This window comes from Palaemon carinicauda, chromosome 32 (assembly GCF_036898095.1).
Source record: "Palaemon carinicauda isolate YSFRI2023 chromosome 32, ASM3689809v2, whole genome shotgun sequence".
NCBI lineage: Eukaryota > Metazoa > Arthropoda > Malacostraca > Decapoda > Palaemonidae > Palaemon > Palaemon carinicauda.
Genome location: NC_090756.1, coordinates 23673261 through 23696583, shown reverse-complemented (window position 1 = coordinate 23696583; position 23323 = coordinate 23673261). Strand labels below are relative to the sequence as shown.

At 38.7% G+C, this 23323-nt stretch overlaps 1 protein-coding gene across 2 annotated transcripts in view; it reads left to right on the top strand.

Moving 5' to 3' along the window:
- Nucleotides 1-208: 208 nt before the first annotated feature.
- Nucleotides 209-23323, top strand: part of LOC137625327 (serine-rich adhesin for platelets-like) — a 58638-nt gene continuing 35523 nt past the window's right edge. For both annotated transcript variants that reach the window (XM_068356166.1, XM_068356165.1), the window contains exons 1-3: nucleotides 209-349; nucleotides 13389-13454; nucleotides 17532-17747. In XM_068356166.1, the coding sequence (XP_068212267.1) occupies nucleotides 13397-13454; nucleotides 17532-17747 (274 nt within the window). In that variant the 5' untranslated portion in view covers nucleotides 209-349; nucleotides 13389-13396. The remainder of the gene's footprint in view (nucleotides 350-13388; nucleotides 13455-17531; nucleotides 17748-23323) is intronic.

Sequence of the window (23323 nt, the reverse complement as noted above, 5' to 3'; positions counted from 1 at the left end):
TTTTAGGTCCCGGTACGATGTACGATACATACATTAGGTACATACATATGTGTATGTGTGTGTTTAATTAAACAATTATGTTAAAATATTTTGAAATAAATCAATCGTATAAGTTCTTAATAATTATATTGGAACCGTGTACGATAATTTTGGTTTAAAAAACGAGAATTTTAAGGCTCACGTACGACAATGCAGTCGAAACAATCTGGCAACCCTGAGTCCGCCTGCTTTTATTCGCTTGGTTATACTCAAGGACAGGAAATTTCCTTCCAGTGCGAATTTCCCCCACAAAAATATGTGTTTGACGGTTGACCAGTGTTAAATGGGTGACGAGAACAATGTTCGCATGGTAAGCGAGGGCGGGCGTGGGCGTGCGGGGCCGAAATAGGCCCGAAAAGGGGCTGAAAAGATGATGTGCTGTCGAAGGGGGGGAGTGAGTGTGTGTGTGTGTGTATATACCCACCAGAAGTCCTCTTGTATTGATTAGTTTCTTAGGGCGGCGCTCAAAACGCCTCCTATGGCATGGTGGAAATAATTCCCAACGACGTGTCCTATGCTCCGAGGCGGGCCGAGCCAGGTCCTCCGTGGGCGTGAAATGTAGCCAGCCGCCCCCCGGTATGGGCGGCGGTGGAAGCAGCAGAAGGAGAAGCAGCAGCGGCAGCAGGAGCAGGAGGAAGGACCAGCAGGCAGTCCTATTAAAAAAAAAAGCCATGTGTTCATATATCCTTAACTCTTTTCCTCCTTCACGCCCTTCGGAGTGTCCTACGGCTCTTCCTCCTATGTCCTCTTATTGAATCCTCCGACGGGCGTTGTTGTTGTTGTTGTTGTTCCTGCTGCCTCTCAAGGGCGCCTCCTTTTCTGAAGTCGTTCGGTCCTGAAATTATTTCCCTTTTTCATATATATTTTTCTTTATTAACAGAAGCCATTTTATCTGCTTTGTTTTAATACCCAGATTAACATCATTATTTATCTATTTATTATGATCGGGAGAATAGGCCTATATAACTGATACCTAGTTAAAATTAATAAACCTACTTTTATTTGTATCTATATCTTAAATTTTCAGGCAATAGGCCTGATTAAAGTAATCTATTTTCTCAATATAGATTTCATAGGCCTAAGGGTTGTAACTTAGCTAGTAATAATACATCAACATTTAGGCCTATTTGTACATTATAAATTACATATGGATTAGATATATATGTATATCCAATATGATTTTGTAATAATGTACCCTAGTATCATTGATATTGGATATCGAAGCCCTGCGTCCCTTTTTAACATAATCGTGGAAGCCCTGTCCTATTTTGGGGGCTTTGCACCCTCGCCCATGCAATTAATTGTCCGATGATGCTTAGGTCTTGCCAAATATCTCCATCTCTACATAGCGCTAGATTTATACACTTAGGTCGTACCGATGATTCAGCTAGGCCTATTTATTCAGTCTAAAATCATGTTCAGGAAATCTAGGCCTATTTAATTAGACTGAAATTGTGTTTTGGAAAGCCAGGCTTATTTATTTGGTCTAAAATTATGTTTGGGAAAGCTAGGCTTATTTATTTGGTCTAATATTATGTTTGGGAAAGCTAGGCCTATTTATTCAGTCTCAAATAATGTTGGGAAAGCTAGGCTTATTTATTTGGTCTAAAATTGTTTGGGAAAGCTAGGCTATTCAGTCTCAAATAATGTTTGGGAAAGCCAGGCTTATTTATTTGGTCTAATATTATGTTTGGGAAAGCTAGGCTTATTTATTTGGTCTAATATTATGTTTGGGAAAGCTAGGCTTATTTATTTGGTCTAAAATTATGTTTGGGAAAGCTAGGCTTATTTATTCAGTCTCAAATAATGTTTGGGAAAGCTAGGCCTCTTTATTCAGTCTAAAAGGTGGGCTGAGTATTATGAAAGTTTACTGATTGTTGAGGGTAATAGGGAGGCAGATATGATTGCTGTTGCAGGTGTTGAGGTGCCAGTGATGGGAGATGAGAATGAGAGAAAGATTACAATAGATGAAGTGAGGAGAGCACTAGATGAAACGAGAGTAGGAAAAGCGTCTGGTATGGATGGTGTGAGAGCTGAGATGTTGAAGGAGGGGGGTGTGACTACTTGAATGGTTGGTGAGATTGTTTAATATGTGTTTTGTGTTGTCACTGGTACCAGTAGATTGGGTTTGTGCGTGTTTTGTACCACTATATAAGGGTAAGGGAGATGAGCATGAGTGTTGTAATTCAAGGGGTATTAGTTTGTTAAGCGTAGTTGGAAAAGTGTATGGTAGAGTAATGATTAATAGGATTAAGGATAAAACAGAGAATGCAATCTTAGAAATACAGGGTGGTTTTAGAAGAGGTAGGGGTTGTATGAATCAATTTTACAGGTAGATATGCGAGAAATATTCAGCAAAAGGTAAAGATGTGCATGTCGCGTTTATGGATCTGGAGAAATCGTATGATAGAGTTGATAGGGAAGCAATGTGGAATGTGATGAGGTTATTTGGAGTTGGTGGAAGGTTGTTGCAAGTAGTGAAAAGTTTCTACAAAGGTAGTAAAGCATGTGTTAGGATAAGAAATGAAGTGAGCGATTGGTTTCCGGTGAGAGTGGGGCTGAGACAGGGATGTGCGATGTCGCCGTGGTTGTTGACCTTGTATGTTGATGGAGTGGAGAGAGAGGTGAATGCTCGAGTGCTTGGAAAAGGATTGAAACTGGTAGACGAGAATGACCATGAATGGGAGGTAAATCAGTTGTTGTTTGCGGATGATACTGTACCGGTTGCAGATGCGGAAGAGAAGCTTGGCCGATTAGTGACTGAATTTGGAAGGGTGTGTGAGAGAAGGTAGTTGAGAGTTAATGTTGGTAAGAGTAAGGTTATGAGATGTACAAAAAGGGAAGGTGGTGCGAGGTTGAATGTCATGTTGAATGGAGAGTTACTTGAGGAGGTGGATCAGTTTAAGTACTTGGGGTTTGTTGTTGCAGCAAATGGTGGAGTGGAAGCAGATGTACGTCAGAGAGTGAATGAAGGATGCAAAGTGTTGGGGGCAGTTAGGGTAGTAGTAAAAACTAGACGGTTGGGCATGAATGTAAAGAGAGTTCTGTATGAGAAAGTGATTGTACCAACTGTGATGTATGGATCGCAGTTGTGGGGAATGAAAGTGATGGAGAGAGAGAAATTGAATGTGTTTGAGATGAAGTGTCAGAGGAGTATGGCTAGTGTATCTCAAGTAGATAGGGTTAGGAATGAAGTGGAGAGGGTAAGAACGGGTGTAAGAAATGAGTTAGCAGCTAGAGTGTATATGAATGTGTTGAGGTGGTTTGGCCATGTTGTTAGAATTGAAAATGGCTGTCTGCTAAAGAAGGTGATGAATGCAAGAGTTGATGGGTGAAGTACAAGAGGAAGGGCAAGGTTTGGGTGGATGGATGAAGTGAAGGAAGCTCTGGGTGAAAGGAGGATAGATGTGAGAGAGGCAAGAGAGCGTGCTAGAAATAGGAATGAATGGCGAGCGATTGTGACGCAGTTCCGGTAGGCCTTGCTGCTTTCTCCGGTGCCTTGGATGACCACGGAGGTAGCAGCAGTAGGGGATTCAGCATTATGAAGCTTCATCTGTGGTGGATAACGGGGGAGGGTGGTCTGTTTAATAGTACCAGCCGAACTCGGTTGAGTCCCTTGTCAGGCTGGGAGGAACATAGAGAGGAGACGTCCTCTTTTTTGCTTCATTTGTTTGATGTCGGCTAACCCCCAAAATTGGGGGAAGTGTCTTGGTATATATGTGTAAAATTATGTTCAGGAAAGCTAGGCCTATTTAATTAGACTAAAATTATGTTTGGGAAAGCTTGGCTTATTTATTCAGTCCAAAATTATGTTCGGGAAAGCTAGGCCACAACACCTCGCCAAATCGTAACCTCCGCTGTCACTGGCGTTGAATATTTAAAATAGCCTAGGGAAAGAAATTTAATATTTACATTTGCCAAGTTTCAAGCCATATTTCTTTTCTTCGGTAAAACTGATTTCCCTCAGTATGGCATCTGTAATCTAGCCTAGCCAGTTGTTTTAATTTTTTATCTAAAGGAAGTCAGTGAATGAGTATAATGTCCAAAATCAAACCATTGTTCTCTAGTCTTGGGTAGTGCCAAAGCCTCTGTACCATGGTCTTCCACTTTCTTGGGTTAGAGTTTTCTTGCTTGAGGGTACACTTTGGCACTATTATATCTTATTTCTCTTCCTCTTGTTTTGTTTTAAGTTTTATGATTTATATAGGAAATATTTATTTGAATGTTACTATTAAAATATTTTGTTTTTCCATGTTTCCTTTCCTCACTGGGGTATTTTTCTTTATGGAGTCCCTGGGCTTATAGCATCCTGCTTTTCTAATTAGGGTTGTAGCTTAGCAAGTAATAATAATATTCAATCCTGGAGGCCAATCATGAAACATCTCTTGTATTTGAAATGCTTTCGCGGGGTGCCCATTAAATTACCTTTATCCTAGCTTGTAAAGTTTGTTGCCTCGATGCACTGGTATTTCTATAGCAAAGCTTAAGGTCGTTGCTGTTGGTAATCTTGTGAAACTCTTTGAAATATATATTGATGTATGGTAGAGTTTTAAATCACTAATTTCTCATGTCATATCAGTGGTAGGTGGTTCGTCTTCTACTGTCTTGGGTTAGAGTTCTCTTGTTTGAGGGTACACTCGGGCACACTGTTCTATCTTATATCTTATTTCTCTTCCTCTTGTTTTGTTAAAGTTTTTATAGTTTATAAAGTGATATTTATTTTAATATTGTTGCTCTTAAAATACTTTATTTTTCCTTGTTCCTTTTCCTCACTGAGCTATTTTTCCTGTTGGAGCCCCTAAGCTTATAGCATCCTGCTTTTCCAACTAGGGTTGTAGCTTAGCAAGTAATAATAATAATAATAATGGATAGGGAGACGGGACTTATCAGCAGCCATCGCCTGGCCCTCTATGGTCTTGGCTTGGGTGGAGATAGGCTTGGCATTGATCATATGTATATATGGTCAGTCTCTAGGGCCTTGTCACTATGTTTTTAACCTTTTGGAACTTATAAATATTGTAGAGCCTGTTTGAACCTTCTCAAAACACTGTAAACGTTGTTGGTTATTTTCTTCACTATGTCTCGGTCTAACCTCCTTGGCTTGGATCATTGTTATCTGAATCTCTTGACATAAACACCGCTATTATTCTAACCTTACAAAACTCAATGTAGTGTTTATGGTAGTTGATTGATATTGGATTATTTAATTGACAATGTTTCATGAAACTACATGCAGGTTATTTAAACTTTCATGTGTAGTTCTTGATTCCATATTAACTTGAAAGAAACATTTGGCAATCTTGAGACTTTCTATTTAGAAAGTCAAGATTTTTTAAGATTTCAATCTTGTACTTTTCCTTTTTTCTCAATTCTGACCATCCTTTGCATTCAGAACTTCCCAGACCTTATTGTCAGCTACATAGTTCATGATTTGTAGTAGAACTTCAGAACTTCAAACTTGCAGCAAATGTTTTCATGTTAAACAAGCTGACATCAAGTTTTTACAGTTTATATGTATCTGTTTTAATGTTGATGTTTTTTAAAATATTTTATTTTGATTATTAGTTATACAAGGAAGAGAGTGTCTTCTTTCTATGACTGATGAGTCACCTGTGCCTTAGTAAGAAACAAAATGACAGCAGTATAAAGCGTATCTTCACACGAATAACGGGTTGATAACCAAATGTCTGCCAAAATTAAACTGTCGATGGCAATTCTTATAAAACGATGATTCCTCATAAACGCATCAACAACTTTCAAGTTTCATCTTGACAGTTCAAACATCGCAACACACGCGATGTTAAAATTAATTCTAATAGCACTGCCATTTCTCTTAAAGTTCACTATAAATGTACAGTCGTCCGAACATTTTTTCCAGCTCATATCATAGTTTATCTGCTTGTTATAATGATGAGAAACACAGTTTAAAGGCCGCTCATGAATGGCAGAGACAAGGGACAGTGACATTGCCCTATCAAGCAGGACAATGACGTAGAGACTGACCATATACATATGATCAGTACCCAAACCCCCTCTCCACCCAAGCTAGGACCAGGAATGGCAAGGCAATGGCTGTTGATGACTCAGCAGGTAAACCTATAGGCTCCCCCAAAACCCTCCATCGTTAGCTCACAAGGATGGTGAGGTTGCAGCAACCAAAGGAACTAACAAGTTTGAGCGGGACTTGAACCCCAGTCTGGCGATCTATCACCTGGCAAGGATGTTACCTATTGGATACATTTGTTTTGTAGACTAGAAAAAAACAGCTTCATTTAGAAATAGTACCAGAGTTTATTCCAAACATGGGACTCTGATTTCAGCAAAATATTATTACTTGTAGTTACAAAAAGTTGACCCGATGATTTTTAATTCATCGCATCAATGTGTTTGGAGAATATTATCCTCCTAGTTTGATAATAGGATTAGGGGTGTGCCTGCCATAGTGAACTGCATCTCTGGTATGCCTAGAGAGAGATGTGCCTGCTAGGGTCAAATGCATCTCTGGTTTGCCTAAAGAGAAAGTTTCGTTTTATGAAATGACAGCTGTTATTTTCCTAAGTTGTCAGATGGGTGTTCCTGCTCACAATGTGCCTTATCTGGTTCCTTGTAGCATGCATTCGGATGCCACAGATGCATTGTTTTCTGTCTCTTCAAATTCACTCTTTTTAATCTCTTCTCACTTAGCTGTGAAGATTCTTTTATATTTTCATCATCATCATCTCCTCCTACGCCTACTGACGCAAAGGGCCTCGGTTATATTTTGCCAGTTGTCTCTATCTTGAGCTTTTAATTCAATACTTCTCCACTCCTCTACTTCATGCTTCATAGTCCTCAGCCATGTATCCCTGGGTCTTCCAATTCCTCTAGTATCTTGTGCAGCCTAGTTGAAAGTTTGGTGAACCTTTTACTTATCGTTCAAGAAGAAATCTTTACTAGAATGTGACATGCCATTCCCTCAAAAACTAATTTGTTGACAGCCAATACCATACCTTATGTAAAGGTACCGTGTAATCTCTTATTAACCTTAACTGTATTATTATTAAAGAAACATTGTCAGAGTAATCTAAAAAGAAATCTTACACCAGTGATGCTAGTACAATGGTAACGCATTTCCCTAGCATTCACTTGGCAGCAGATTGATCCCAGCCTGGGACCGTGATTTGAAGCTGTTTACTGATGAGGATACTGCTGTTGCATGGGTACCACAGTGAGGGGTTGTGCTTCCCTGTCTGATATTTTGGTGGCCGTCTCTTTGGATGACACTGGAACTGAAACCAGACACTTTTACCTTTATATTTGGTGAAAGTAATAACTGTAAAGATGTTACAGTACAAGCTAGCTATTGATACTTTTGTTTGAAGCATGATAGAATTACATATGGAGAAGTGACAGTTGTACTGTGTTTCGAGGAAGGAAATTAGATTAGAGATGGGTGGACAGCGCGCGTCGTAGGAATGGGAGATGCGTAGTCAGTTGGAGATGCTGTAGCAGGATGCCATTGACCGGTGGGAAGTCACACGCTGGACTGGCGTTCGAGACCTGCTCAAGGTTGATAGTTTTTCTTTAGTGTCTGCAACCTAACCATCCTTGTGAATTAAGGATGGGGTTGTTTTGGGTCATCAGTAGCCATGGCCTGGCCCTTCCTGATCCTAGCTTGGGCTCGGATCACATGGATATATAATCAGTTTCTAGGGCTGCTATTTTTTTAACAATCTTTAAACCTTTTGAATAGCTCACTGAATGAGAGAGAAGTGGATGAACTTGTTAGAATTTGCCCCGAGGGAAAAACCAGTCATGAAATCATAGACTGTTGAGACATGAACTGTGTAGCCACATGTAACTGTGTTGATTCTGTGACACACTTTTTATTGCCCCCAGACAACCACATGTCTAACTCTTTGCATAATTAAATTTACTGTATAGAGTCCGGCAACAAATAAGTGATAATTTAATATGTTGATTTAAAGTATAAAAATACTATCCTCACCTAGTCTTTAAAAAAGTTGAAGCAGATTACAAATGATAACGTTGAAAATAGTTCAAAGTACTGCAAATATTTGTTGAAACTTTAAATCAACTGATAAATTAAAACAAATCCTTAGTATAAAAAACATACCACCAAAAAAAAAAAAAAAAAAAAACTTACTGTACTGTACTACAGTATATTGGAAAATATAAAAGTTAAGAACGATCGTGATTGCTTTGAAAGTTTGAGTAGCTTATGTAAAGTTACAGGAAGTGTCAATTAAAACATACCAGACTATGCAGAACTTTGAAAGAGAACTTCCGTATTGTCACAAAAGTTTTGCGATTAGTATGCAAAACATTTATTAGATCTGATCTTCATAAAAGTCTCTAGTAGTTGACGGGTGATACTCAAAGTTACCGAATAACTAAATGATTAAAGACCAACAGAAAAGTTTAACTGTGTCACCAGCAGTTGTGTCTACTTTAATCCCAGTCAAGATACGCTTTGATTGTTAAATGATTTTGCTTCTTTATACAGTACAGGCATTTAGATTTTACATATTTTTTTTTATATTGTACGCCGTGCGGTGCTTTCGACGTGCTCAATGAGGCCAGTGTTCTTCCAAGCACATGAAACTAGACGTGTGCGCTGTGAAACAGTTATGAAACTATCATATAAGCATCTTCATAATTTTTGGTTTTGATAAATTTTGTGAGAAGCATTTAAAGCATGCTTTGTGTTTGAATTTGCAATAGAAAACCCTAGTAATCCTTACCTTGTTATTAAATTGGGGGAAATTCTTAAATGAATGGTGTAATCTAGTTGTTCCCGAGATATTTTAAACCTGCTGGAAGATATTTTCTCAAACATCTTGTGAGTTTTTGTAAAACAGCCCATATCTCATGGTAGTCTAGATGGGTAAGTGTTGCATCATTTGGGACAACCTGTGGTTTATTCAGTCGCCTGTTCAGTCATTTCTTGGTGTGGAAGTATCAATGAGTAGTTTACAATCATTTATACTCTTGAAAGGCCTTTCAGTTAACCCCACACCTGTGATAATGTAACACATCAGATGGTGGGTCAAGAATAGTGATGGAACCATACTTAAATGTGGTATAAGTAGGATGAGCTTTGGTCTCCTTGTAGGACATTCTGTTTCCTTGTAGAACGGAGGCGAGTCTTTGCATTCTTAATGTGCTTTCCTCTATCCAATGAAGGAGAAGGCGAGGAAGTAGAGAAATGAGAGCACTTTGCTTCCTTGCTTGAGTGTGACCATGTTTTTTTTTCATTCCTACTCAGTAACAACAGGAATCTATGATCATGTGGACCAATAAACAACCCGCTGAAAGAAGGGCTACCTACTTGGAGTTACACGAGTTAGACAACAGTAACAGTATCCTCGTTAATTCTGTTGCATTCCGGAACTGACACTGTCAGTAATGGCGGATGTTAGTATTAAATTAGGACTGCAATTCCCTATCAAGGATGACATGAAATATGTAGTGCGTTGGACTATCATAACATATTCTATACAATGAACTGTCTTGGCTTTAGTAAAAAACACATCGTTTATATATCCAAGTGTTGATACCAGCAAGTCAAGATACCATTTTGGTCCTTATGGTGTGCTGAACATGATTGAACAATCTTACTCTCTCATCCTTTTATTCTACCATCAGAATGAGCTTGGAAGCCTAAGGCATTTTTCTACTCATAGCCATCATAGTATGATGATCAAAAGAATTAACACCACCATAAATTTATTTTGAGAACGCTTGCATTGAACACAATTGTGGTAATAGTTTATTAAATGTATGGATGTCTTAAGTGTTTGCCCTTGAAGGGAGAGATTTTCCATCACGTTGCCCTTCATAAGGACGTAAAGCTAAGTCATCGTTGGTGTTAGTGCTTTCGGTACACCTCAAGCGCTGCAGGGTAGGCATTAACTCGAGGGTCTTAATAGCGTCCTCTCGGTATGTAGCTGTTCCTTTCTTCCATCTTCCTGCCCAGCCACTTAAAGATTCCTTTATGGTTCAACTTTTGGGTTTTCCCCTTGTTCTTAAATCCAATCTAAATCAATAAATCTAGTTCAGAAAGAAAACTGCTTAGGGTGCGTCCACACAACTGGCCAGCGCCTGATAGGCAAGCGTTGTTACCAGAACGTGATGGGGAGCAGCAATAAATGCTGGTGGTGTAAGATGCAACAACAGCATAGACAAACAATCGTACTGCCGTGTTCGTCCTTGCGACACTGGCGAGAACACGGATTTAGGAGTAAAATATCATGTTTTGTATGCCATGTCGCTGTTAAATTATTCTGTTATGTCCCACATAAATCTTATCTTTACAGTTACCAATGTTTTTCTCATCTCTATAAAGGTCATATGTTTAAGGGTACATTTTTGTGTGATTCGTAGCCTTGAAGTTTCTAGTTAAATGTCTGCAAAAGTTTCCGTAGCATTTCTTCCAAACTGTTGCAATTACAGCGCTTCAGGACAGTTTTCTCTTTTCATTTTAGTCGTGCTTATTACCTTGACTGATTTCGCACTGTTCCGTACTAGAAATGACCAAATAACTCCCAAGCCCAAGGTTCGACCGATCTTAGTACAGTACATGTGTGTTTACTTTGCCTGCAAAATTTGTCTCCTTGCACCAGTAAAGGTACCATTGTGCTAAGCTAGATCTGGTAGCATTGTTTATTGCGAGATTCATGCCTTTGGTTGTCGTGCTTCAGGCATCTTTGCAGCTCGTTCCTGCCACCCATCATTGTCTAGTAGCGATGTTTGCCCAGTGGGCAGTATTTGGTCATGTGGATACAATCATAGACCTGCAAAATGTATTGCACAAGAGATAAAGAATCTATAGTCATGCCATTTTTACCATTTCTTTTATAAACCCTTTAATATATATACAATTAATCATTGCTTGATTACCTGGGCAAGACAAGTACCTTTGTCAGCGCCAAGGAGACAATATAAATCAATTCTACTTTAATAAGAAGGAAAGCTTTAACAGACTTGTATTTTTTATCTAGTGAAAACTGTCTCATGAGGACATAAATGAATTGGGCCTAAATTTCAAGAGGCAAGAGGTCTTCTGCATTAACCTTCAAATAAAACTTGTCATTATTCAAGTTTGAGAGTTGCCCATGATTTGCGAGGAAGGGAACTGGTCATTGCTTCGCAACCATGTCCAAAAAGACAACATATGATCAGTATATAAACTTTCCCCCTTCCTTGTCCAAAATAACTCGACAGATGCTTTATAATTGTAGAACTTAACAAAGTCCTGTCCATAGCTCAGAGATATGGTAAGATTCTGTTTGTCAGTGAAATGTATCGCACTGTAGTCACAGCTCATAAAGACCTACAGAATGTGTTGCCATTAGTCCCACTAAGCTGACATTAACTTGTTACCAAATTATATAAAATTATTTTTAATTGACTCTTGTATACTTGATAACGTATTGTAATCCTAGGCCATGTAATGCTGTAACCAGAACTACAAAGCTCAAAATTGCAGTTATTTTTGTTGCTAACCCAAGGAGGTTCTTGCTTCAGACCCTGTAAATAAATTGAGATATTTTACGTATATTTATTCTGTTACCAAACATTTAACTTTTTTTTCTAGAATTTAGTGTTCAGAATTCAAACTTCACACTGTGGTTGAACTGTTTTTCCTTATGATATTATTGATCTTTAGGTATTGATGTTTGTGGGGAATTACTGTAAATAGCTTTTGAAAAATGGGAAAGAGAAGGTAAAACGATTAAATTTTTAATCTTAATTTTTGAAATAGTATAGTGATATTATTAGTAATCTTTTAAGTAGGAAGCGAATAAAAAGTAAATCGTGGCACCACCTGGAGGGTGCAAAGACCATGTATTAGTGTAATTGAAATCACCTTACGTGGAGATATATACTTTATGACATTTATTTTGGATAATCTTTCATTGGATACTGTGAGGCTGTCCTTTACAGTAGTGAAGTTATGTAGGCACAATTGATACTTTTCCAGAAGGTAGTTTTAGGATTGAGGTTTGCTTTCAACTTTATATCTCCCATTTCCTTCTATTAAGTAGAGATTGCAGGGTCTAATTCATATTTGTTCCAACACAGAGTACTTACCTAGAACTACTTTCCTAGGACGTTCCTCTTTCCCGGGATGAATCTTGCTGTGAACTCGATCCCTTCTTCTGCTGCCCATTCCAGAAGTTCCATCGATAACGAACATAGCTCTTTCGACTTTAGACCCCCTTCTTTATGTAGGCTACTACTGTGGCGTTGTCGCACATCAACGCTACCGTGTTCCCCCGGAGGAGATGAACGAATTCTCGACTTGCTCTAAGTAGAGATTGCAGGGTCTAATTCATATTTATCAAGATGAAAGAGCAAGCAACCTTTGGTGGTGTCCAGGGGGTTGACTTATGGTTTTCAGGAAGCACTCATGTTTTGCCTGTTCGGAATCCTGTATCTGTTATGGGTCCAGTTCCTCTTCTTTTCTTACGATCCCACAGGAGTTGCTTCTCTAGCAGCAGTAAGGGTTTGCTCTTAAGGAAATAACGAATGATCGGCTTTACTTGTCTAGCGTTTACGTATTCTTATTAGTCCTTAATCTGACTGACTTAACACCGTGATAGATGTGATCGTTCTCATGAAGTCAGCTACTTCATTATATGAGATTTATTTTGTGTCAGTGTCCCTAACCTTTTTGGGGAGGAATGGAAACTAGCAAATAGTATACCTTCCGGGTGCATTGTCTATATAGTATCCATGTAGAATTTGTCCATTTTATTCTAGCTTGGTTTCAGAACAGAACGTAAATGCCTTTTTTCTTCGGTAATTCTGTTTCCAGAGAGAGGCAGCCATTTTTTATTGGCTATGACCTCACTGGGTTGGAACTAAGTGTGTCTGTCCTCGACTTCGAAGTTACTTCTTGGACAGACCTGCGAGGAAGGAGTGGCAATACTGTAGTGCCATAAGCCCTGTTTAATTACTCTCCAGTCTTTTTTATAGTCTTGCTTAATTAGGTGTAGAATTTGGTCATACCAAGTGAGTTGTTGCAGTACTGGTTGAAGTAGTAGTTGTATGAATGGAAAAACAGCACTTTTTACAGTTTTTTTTTAAATTGATTCAGTTATTATCTGGTAATAACTTGCTTTAGGATAGGATTGACTAGTGTTTTGTTAAATATCAGTAATTTGGTTACAAAGTTAATTGTTATTTGACCCCTATATAAGTGGATAGATTGCAGTCATGAGTATAACCTACATAACTCTTTTTTTATTTCAACATAAAATGTTTCACATAATGTTACTGTTTCATTTGCTGTAGTGTATCCTATTTCAGTGTCTCATCTAATCGAGTTTTTATGTTTTCAGGAGACATAATGGGTGACAGACAGCGTAATTTTGCGCAGTATGCCACAGCTCTAAACCAGTATGCAAGTAAGTTTCATTTCAGGGATTACCTGTTCTTCACATGTAAATTGTATCCGTGAATTTTGTTTGTTTACGCAATATTTGTTCCAGTACAAATACAAACTCTCGTCATTTACATAGGAGAATGGTAACAGCAGTTGGAATTTTATAACGAGGTGTAGGTAGCTGGCTGGTGGTTACCGGTCGGGAACGTTCAAACCCTACCCGCCCCTGCTTGCTCACCGAGTAGTCACTTTGATAGTAGCAGTCAGCAAGAGCATACGTTCTTGCTTGCAGGCCTCTTTGGCAGAACTCTCTTACTGCAATTCTTTTTCCGGCATTTTTATTTCAGTGACTTGTGAGGATACTTGCTGATATGCGCATAACACAATTGGGGGAGGTAGGAGGCCTCTCTTCGAGGCGACCATCCTCCCTTGATGCACCTGGAGTCAATGTCACCAAAGCAAATTAATCTGGTGGACAATTATCTCCTATCCCTTGGTTGAACTTGACTCGACCTCTCTCTTTCCTTCTCTCAGGCAGCGCAGGAAAGACATTCGGGGAACGACAGCCTACTCCAACCCAGGATTTACAGGTAGACTGCTCATATGTTACCAAGGAGATGACCCACGCATCTAACCGCGTCTCGCCCTTCTCTGAGGATGTCCACCTCAAGGAAAGAAATGATCTTGAAGGGGTATCCAAAAACAGATCAAAGATCCAGGAACGAGTCCAAGGACTCGCGAGTTTCAAGAGATCCTATGAAAAGGATGGTTATCTCTTTTCCCCTGGTCTCAGTCTCCCCATGAGAGAGGGGAACGAGAGACATTTCTGGACTTCTACCCCTCCTGAGACCGGCAGGTATGGCTTTGGAGGGGGATGATTATGACTTGAACAAATGATGGTAGGTCATATGAGGCCTGACATGAAAGAGGGAAGGTCAGATTCAACCTTCTTTCAAGTGCTAAGCTGCATTAGAAAGGTCAACAGATTCGTAGATGCTCCTCCTCCTCCTCCAAGGGGAGGAAGAGACAGCAATTGATAGACTTTGTTGGGGCACCTCAGTCGACCAGGCCTTGCCTGGACAAGGTGTATACGCAGGTCTCTGCCATGAAAGATTCTTCAAGGGCAGGGAGATCCTCCCTCATAATACAGCTGGGTTTTATGCGACAGAGGAAGTACTACCTCACACAGGAGTTTTCTCCTTTGGCCCTACCCCTCGATCTCACAGTGGCTGCGTTGGCCCCTGGCTAACGCAGGCTATATCCTTATCTGCTTCAAAGGCTTTGACGACCCTGCTGGCCGCTTCTTGGGTTAACCCCTGGTCAAGCACAGTCAGTTACTTGGCCGATACCCAAGGAGAAGAAAAATGCTCCAAGGAACATCGTGCTGACGGGGCAAGAGCTGTAGAGTTCCTCACCCACCAGGCTGCCAACTAGTTAGAAAAATAGGGTCCTAATTGAGTGCGATGCTGTTGTGTCCATATTCCAAAGGTAGATCGGCAAAAGGGAGATATTGAACCTGAGGAATGGCTCCCTCAAGGGTTCAGCTCTGTTTCCCTTGAAATAAATAGAGGCTCTATTTCCCTTAAAGGAAATAGGGGCTCTTGCTTAAAGGAATTAGAGATTATTTCCCCTGAAGGAAATAGAGGTTCTTATTTCACTTGAAGGAAATGGAGGCTACATGTGAGAAGTGGAGGAAGTCCAGCCTTGACTCTGCTATACTGTACGGTCTCCTTTCGGCAGCTGTAGTCCGTCTCCACTTCTGCAAATCATAGGTCGTCAACGGCCTGGCTAGGGAAGCATAAAAACTAGCTCAGAGGAGTGACTTGTACCCTGCCCCTTCCATAGCTTAAATCCTGCGTATCGAGATTTAAGCTATATATCTGTAACTACCAGTTAAGTATACTGTATTTAAAAATTAATTTTATAATAAAAAGACCATTTTCGTTTCGTCAAGGACAAGGGCAGGGTAGAAGGGGAAAAGGTAGAGGACGTCAACCCTGTTTTAGGGGTTAGTCTTCCCTTGATGCCACCTGTGGGAGATGCCTATAAGAAAATGGAGGAGCTGGTGGTACCACAGTCTAGAAAGTTGGACAGTAGACTACCTTTGGTCCAGATACCACCTCCTGGTCATCAGCTCTCTCCCTTCCCTAATTCTACCACTAGTGACGTCATCATCCTACTGTCAGTGGTCGGTGTAGGACCTAGCCTCTCCAGGCAAAAGTCCAGGCCATGCTAGGAAAGGGTGTTCTCTAAAGGGTCGAAGACGGCTGCTCAGACTTATTGAGTTGAAATTTGTCGAAAAGGTGTCTGCCGGTTGAAGAGTCCTAGATCTGTCAGCATTAAATTAGTTTGTCCTTCAAACCACATTTGTTCCAACACGGAGACTTACCTCGAACTACTTTCTTAGGAGGTACCTGGAATCTCCTCTCAACCGACCGAGTTTTGTGTAGTTTACCCTACTTCCGTTTTCTGTGAGGACCACCTCAGGCGGAAGGATACGTGCCCTGAGGCTAGTCCCGAGCCAGGTCGCGTGTTAGCTTGGGTTTCGACCCTCAGTAAGTTCTCTGGTCGCATCGTGATACCATCCCGACGCTCTCCTTTCTCAGCGCGATAAGATGGAGACCGTAGCCACAGTCAGACAAATGATCAGGCCTCTTGGCTCTTATGACGATGGACCTGAAAGATGCGTATTTCTAGGTTCCAATAGACCCAGTCTTCAGGAAATACAGTATTTCCTGTGTCATAAGACACTACAAGTAGTAAGACCTACCATATATTTTGCTAAGGAAATTTTGGAAAAAAGAAGTTGTGGATTTTACATCTTATCATAACAATTCCTAGTCAGTGATTTTTTTTTCCGGCACAGTAAATTTTCATATTTTAGGTGTATTATGAAATAATAGAGATGAATATTAATTAGCTGTACACCTGTTAACCCAATTTTATTACATTCATATAAAAACACTAAATTAGTCATAGTTGTTACCATTGTAATATTTTCAAGTGTTTGTTTACATGAAAGCAGTGTTGCCAAATACTCCTGATCAAATTTGGTAGGGAAGTAAAAGCTAGTAATATTTCCCAAATTCCTCATGTATAAATTTCCATACAAAATTAGTTATTAATCTAATAAAGAATTGTCGATATATTTCACAGGTTGAAATTTTTTTTCTGTTTGTGTGACTTTGTCTAGTTATTTTACAGATAACTTGGCAAGACTGCACTCAACTTGCAGTGAGATGGTTTTTCAAGTTTCTGTTCAACAACAACTATCTATATTATTTTGGAATCCATGAAACAAAGTTATTACCAAATTGCTTTTATTACAAAATAACAAAATATGAGAAATTAAGTAGGTACTGAATAAAAAAAACTGCTTACATACCATTAGTTGACATGTTTCTTAGTGTTAGGACACAGGGTGGTTTTGTGGGTAATTTTTCAGGAAAAAAAGTGCGTCTTATGACACGGGAAATACGGTACCTCCACATTATCGTAGCTGGCAAGGTGTACCAGTTCAATGTACTTTAATACGGTACCTCCACATTATCGTAGCTGGCAAGGTGTACCAGTTCAATGTACTTTAATACGGTACCTCCACATTATCGTAGCTGGCAAGGTGTACCAGTACAATGTACTTTACTTAAGACTTTCCCATCATCAGCCACCCCCTGGAAAGTCCCAGCTGCTATCAAATTGGCCACTCCGTAACAACTGGCCGACTACTTACATTTCTTTATAAAATTTAACCTACCGTTTTCTAGCTTTGCTGTTATTGGCTTGTGTAAAGGACTTGGCTTTGTATAGTTAGAAAAAAATATCACCAAATTTATCATTTTTGTTACACAAATACTGAAGTACTTTTCTATAGAAATAATTGTTTGAACTTTTAAAATTCTTTTTGATAGATGAAATGCTTCATAAATGAATATTTTTGTCTTACACTAACTGGCATAGATATATTTAATTGTTTGTATATTTAGCTTACTATATAAGGAATACACTTGGAGGAAAGGAATATTTTTGAACTATTAGTTGATGAGGAACTACTTGTTTGACACTTTTCTCATATGAATTATTAAAGGAACTTGTCTTTCAGACTTCAACAATGATGGAGAACGAAGTAGCCGGGAGAGGGGAGACGGGGGCCCGGGGTCTGGCCCCGGGGGTAGCAACAACAGTGGAGCGGGTAGCAGCGGTAGCAGTGGAGGTGCTAGTCATGGAACGACGTCGGCTGGGAATGCCGCTCTGTGGGGCGAGTTGAGTAGGACCCTGCAGTACAACAACTACCCAGGTTTTGGCACGGCATGGCAAGGTGCGTTGCTTCAGTCATAAGTTTTTGGTGTAACCTTCCTTTTATTTATCATTATTTCAGTGGCTACTTTCCTCTTGGTAAGGGTAGAAGAGACTCTTTAGTGATAGTAAGCAGCTCTTCTGGGAGAAGGACACTCCAAAATCAAACCATTGTTCTCTAGTCTTGGGTAGTGCTATAGCCTCTGTACCATGGTCTTCCACTGTCTTGGGTGAGAGTTCTCTTGTTTGAAGGTGCACTCGGACACACTATTCTATCTTATTTCTCTTCCACTTGTTTTGTTAAAGTTTTTATAGTTCATACAGGAAATATTTATTTTAATGTTGCTGTTCTTAAAATATTTTATTTTTCCTGTTTCCTTTCCTCGCTGGGCTATTTTCCATGTTGGAGCCCCAGGGCTTATACAGTAGTATCTTACTTTTCCAACTAGGGTTGTAGCTTGGTAAGTAATAATAACTGGGGATGATAGTGTCTTAGATAATTATTATTGTTTATGAAATTGATATGTTGCCACATTTTCAAAAAAAGTTTTCTGTCTTTTGTTTCAGTTTTATTAATAAAAATTATTAGTTAATGAGAGGATTTTTTTAGATATGAATATTTTGGAAGGGTATTATTTTTGAGTAAAATTTAAACTAATTTTCATTAACATTTGTGAAAAAAAATTTCCATCAAGGCCTTTGTTAGGAAAGAAACTTGCAGTAATGATGACCCAGAAATGCTTAGTGAAAGAGAAACGAGGGGAAAAAATTCTTTCTGTAAATGAGTTCATTTGCCCATACCCCAGATTGTTTACAGTCAGCCCGTGCTGTACGCTAGTTTATAATTCGTGATTCTATGCAACAGAACCGCAATACCTATTAACCCGTTTACCCCAAAAGGACGTACTGGTACGTTTCACAAAACTCATCCCTTTACCTCCATGGACGTACCGGTACGTCCTTGCAAAAAACTGCTATTTAAAAGTTTTTTGCATATTTTTGATAATTTTTTGAGAAACTTCAGGCATTTTCCAAGAGAATGAGACCAACCTGACCTCTCTATGACGAAAATTAAGGCTTTTAGAGCAATTTAAAAAAAATATACTGCAAAATGTGCTTGAAAAAAATAACCCCTGGGGGTTAAGGGTTGGAAATTTCCAAATAGCTTGGGGGTAAAAGTGTTAAGTAAATATGAAATATTTGCGACAAAATATCTTGTAACGCTATGATTTCAAATAGCCCGCTTTCCTTTGCATTGGACTTAACTTCGTGACACTTGCCCCTCTCTCCACCAAGCTTATCTTATAAAATTATCTGTGTGCTTTGGTATGTACCTTAAATAACAGGAGCAACAGCCAATTGAATAGGCTATCAGGGTAGTTAACAGAAGGTAGTTAATCTCCTGTTAGGAACCTCCAACTCAGTTGTGGGTTCTTGCCCCAGTGGTAGCTTCTCATGCTTCAGTTGTGTCTAGCCGTAGGGTCTTGAAGTGGATAACATGAGCCTTTGGATGAGGATTAGACCAACAAGTGGATTGAAGTTTTTTCTCTTTGCAAACTGTTTTGTCCGAGGTATTAAGGCAGCTAGAATTTAACCCTATTTAGGTACAAGCTGTACAAGGTGCTATACATTGTGAGGACCTTTGAATTGTAACAATGTCACGAAGATGAAATCAATCCCGAGAAAAATGAAGTTCTTATTTAACGCTTCCGACGTTTCATATCTGATTGGGCTTATTCTTGTTCTTGAATGTTATTCGGAAGGGTTTCTTGTAAGTTGTTTTATACTTTTTATTTTTTTTTTTTCATTTGAACTGCATTGAAAGCAGATGGATTGAATTATTTTAATAGTTTCAGTTCCTGTTAACCCTTTTACCCCCAAAGGACGTACTGGTACATTTCACAAAAGCCATCCCTTTACCCCCATGGACGTACTGGTACATCCTTGCAAAAAAATGCTATAAAATTTTTTTATCATATTTTTGATAATTATTTGAGAAATTCGGGCATTTTCTAAGAGATTGAGACCAACCTGACCTCTCTGTGACAAAAATTAAGGCTGTTAGAGCAATTTAGAAAAAATATACTGCAAAATGTGCTGGGAAAAAAATAACCCCCTGGGGGTTAAGGGTTGGAAATTTCCAAATAGCCTGGGGGTTAAAGGGTTAATGAATTTTCCAAGTTAGAATTATGAAAGGGAGGGTGAATCTATGTATCACATTAGATATGTAACTGTTATTAGATATCTAAGAATCAGGCAAAAGACCTGGAGGAAGGCCCAGGAAATCACAGCGAAAGGACACACATGAAAAACTGAACAAGGTGAAAATTCTGGGAGAAAGTTTGAAAGACAAAATAAGGAAATTAATTTCATAAATCAATCCAAATGATTGTATGACCTTATCTCTCAGTGCTGCAAATGAATGTCAGTATAACATTTCAACACATTTTATATGCATGACCAAACATCGATCAATAACTAATATCAAGCTTTTAATTTACCCCTTTTACCCCCAAAGGACGTACTGGTACGTTTTACAAAACTCATCCCTTTACCCCCATGGACGTACCGGTACGTTTTTGCAAAAAACTGCTATATAATTTTTTTTTTTGCATATTTTTGATAATGTTTTGAGAAACTTCAGGCATTTTCCAAGAGAATGAGACCAACCTGACCTCTCTATGACGAAAATTAAGACTGTTAGAGCAATTTAAAAAAAAACATACTGCAAAATGTGCTTGAAAAAAATAACCCCTGGGGGTTAAGGGTTGGAAATTTCCAAATAGCCTGGGGGTAAAAGGGTTACTTTGTTATCAAGGTTTTTAGAAAGTTGTAATTTTATGATTCAAATTTCAAACTTTTACAACATAGTAAGCCCTTCCAATGAGCTCTCTGGGAATCGGATGTCACGACTCGGTTGTTAGGTTGAACTATTTAATCGTAATGATGATAACCGATGTAAAAATTCTGTGAGTATTAGCTGTTTATAAAGCAATAATGTATTCCATCAAAAACCAGTGTCCTGGAGGTTGACCCTAAGCAGCTTTCGAATTGTAATGCATTATCTGGTTGTTCACACTTGTGCAAATAATTTTTAAGCCAAGCCCCCTGCCCTTTTTTAAAATAAGTCTTACTTAACACATATCATATAGCCAAATAGAGCAAAAAATTTAAAAAAAAAAAAAAAGAATATATATATATATATATATATATATATATATATATATATATATATATATATATATATATATATATATATATAAATGTGGGAGGTTGGGCTGTGGCACCCTAGCAGTACCAGCTGAACTCGGCTGAGTCCCTGGTTAGGCTGGGAGGAACGTAGAGAGTAGAGGTCCCCTTTTTTGTTTTTGTTTCTTGTTGATGTCGGCTACCCCCCAAAATTGGGGGAAGTGCCTTTGGTATATGTATGTATGTATAAATACAGTTTGCCGAAATATTTTTCCCTTCCATAAATATGTATTTTTACATCTTTAGCTAAAACATTAAATGCACGAACGATACAGTGAAAGAAGACTAAGGATGCCGTACGTAAGTTATGTCCTATGGGGCTAAAGGGAGTACAGAAGAATGTTATGGGATTAAAATTGTTAACACACACTTGATATAAGCTAAAACAAACAGTATAAGCAAAATATAAAACAAAATAAAGATATTGTCATTGGGTGTTAGAACAACATTATGGAACGGCACAGTTGCAGCCGACCAAAATAAAGATATTGTCATTGGGTGTTAGAACAACATTATGGAACGGCACAGTTGCAGCCGACCAAAATAAAGATATTGTCATTGGGTGTTAGAACAACATTATGGAACGGCACAGTTGCAGCCGACCAAAATAAAGATATTGTCATTGGGTGTTAGAACAACATTATGAAACGGCACAGTTGCAGCCGACCAAAGTAAAGATATTGTCATTGGGTGTCGGGAAAACATTATGAAACGGCACAGTTGCAGCCGACCAAAATAAAGATATTGTCATTGGGTGTCGGGAAAACATTATGAAACGGCACAGTTGCAGCCGACCAAAATAAAGATATTGTCGTTGGGTGTTAGAAAAACATTATGAAACAGCACAGTTGCAGCCGACCAAAATAAAGATATTGTCGTTGGGTGTTAGAAAAACATTATGAAACAGCACAGTTGCAGCCGACCAAAATAAAGATATTGTCATTGGGTGTTAGAAAAACATTATGAAACAGCACAGTTGCAGCCGACCTCACCAATATTGTTTGCCTGCATGCTACCATGACCAAACATGAAGAAATATAATTTACAAAGGAATACATTTACATTCCAAGTGATGGATTTTCATCTACAATCAGCCCGCATTGTTTAGTATCACGTTTTGTTTTGCTCCTCACAATATCTTTTGCTTCAAGAACCAAGTTTTTTTTTTGTGTATTATGATTATTATTATTATTACTATCCAAGCTACAACCCTAATTGGAAAAGCAAGATGCTATAAGCCCAGGGGCTCCAACAGGGAAAAATAGCCCAGTGAGGAAAGGAAATAAGGAAATAAATAAATGAAGAGAACAAATTAACAATAAATCATTCTAAAAAAAGTAACAACGTCAAAACAGACATGTCATATATAAACTATTAACAACATCAAAAACAAATATGTCATAAATAAACTATAAAAAGACTCATGTCTGCCTGGTCAACAAAAAAGCATTTGCTCCAACTTTGAACTTTGGAAGAACAATCATCAAAATGTTGCCAACACATGATACAATCACAGTTATTCATACGCACAATCATGATGTTCAGAATTTGTCCAAAGTTATGAGGAAAGGGATCTTTAATGGCTTAATTGGCGAGTTTGTCGAGTGATACAGTACTTGTGTCTTAAGGCAGGTTTACAAGTGATTGAGGTGATGTTCAAATGTGTGAATGGAGTATTCGGTTGTCGAACACGCTCATGGAACGGTTTGAAGAAAGTCTGTTCGTGCCTGACTTTTGTGGGCGGGGCTTCATTGTCCACAAACCTTACGCACTTATGGCTAACTCCACCTCTCCGAACCGTTTGACAAGCAGGTCCGTCAATCAGGTTCAGGTTCATCAATTGGGTTCAACGAATGGTGAAATGGTATACAAAGAGTTTTCATTGGCAGTATAATATAACTTGATTGACCCAAGCAGTGATCCTACTGTTTCTCCTCAGGATTTTTTAACTCTACTTTGATGTGACCCATACTTAATCTTTTTCTCCTCTGCTTATAGTGCCTCATACTCGGTCTCATTCTCTTTCACAGTAATTAAACCAAACAAGTCAGTAATTAATATTTGAATGTAAAAAGTTCTTTTTTTAAAGTTTTAGTCTTTTCAAATATAGAAATTTACAGATATCAGGACTTTTTTTTTTTCTATGTGAATGTTGAAAATTCCAGATAGTCAAAGGTTCACAGATAGTCCTGTTTCATATTCCAAATGTCTTCTTGCTTGCTGCATAGAATTATATATTCTTTTATTACCCTATTTCGTGATGAACTTTTGATACAACAGAGATTCAGAATTTCAGTTTGATTTGTGTTTGTAAGTTGAGGACCTTCTGTAAACTGTAAATTTTTATCA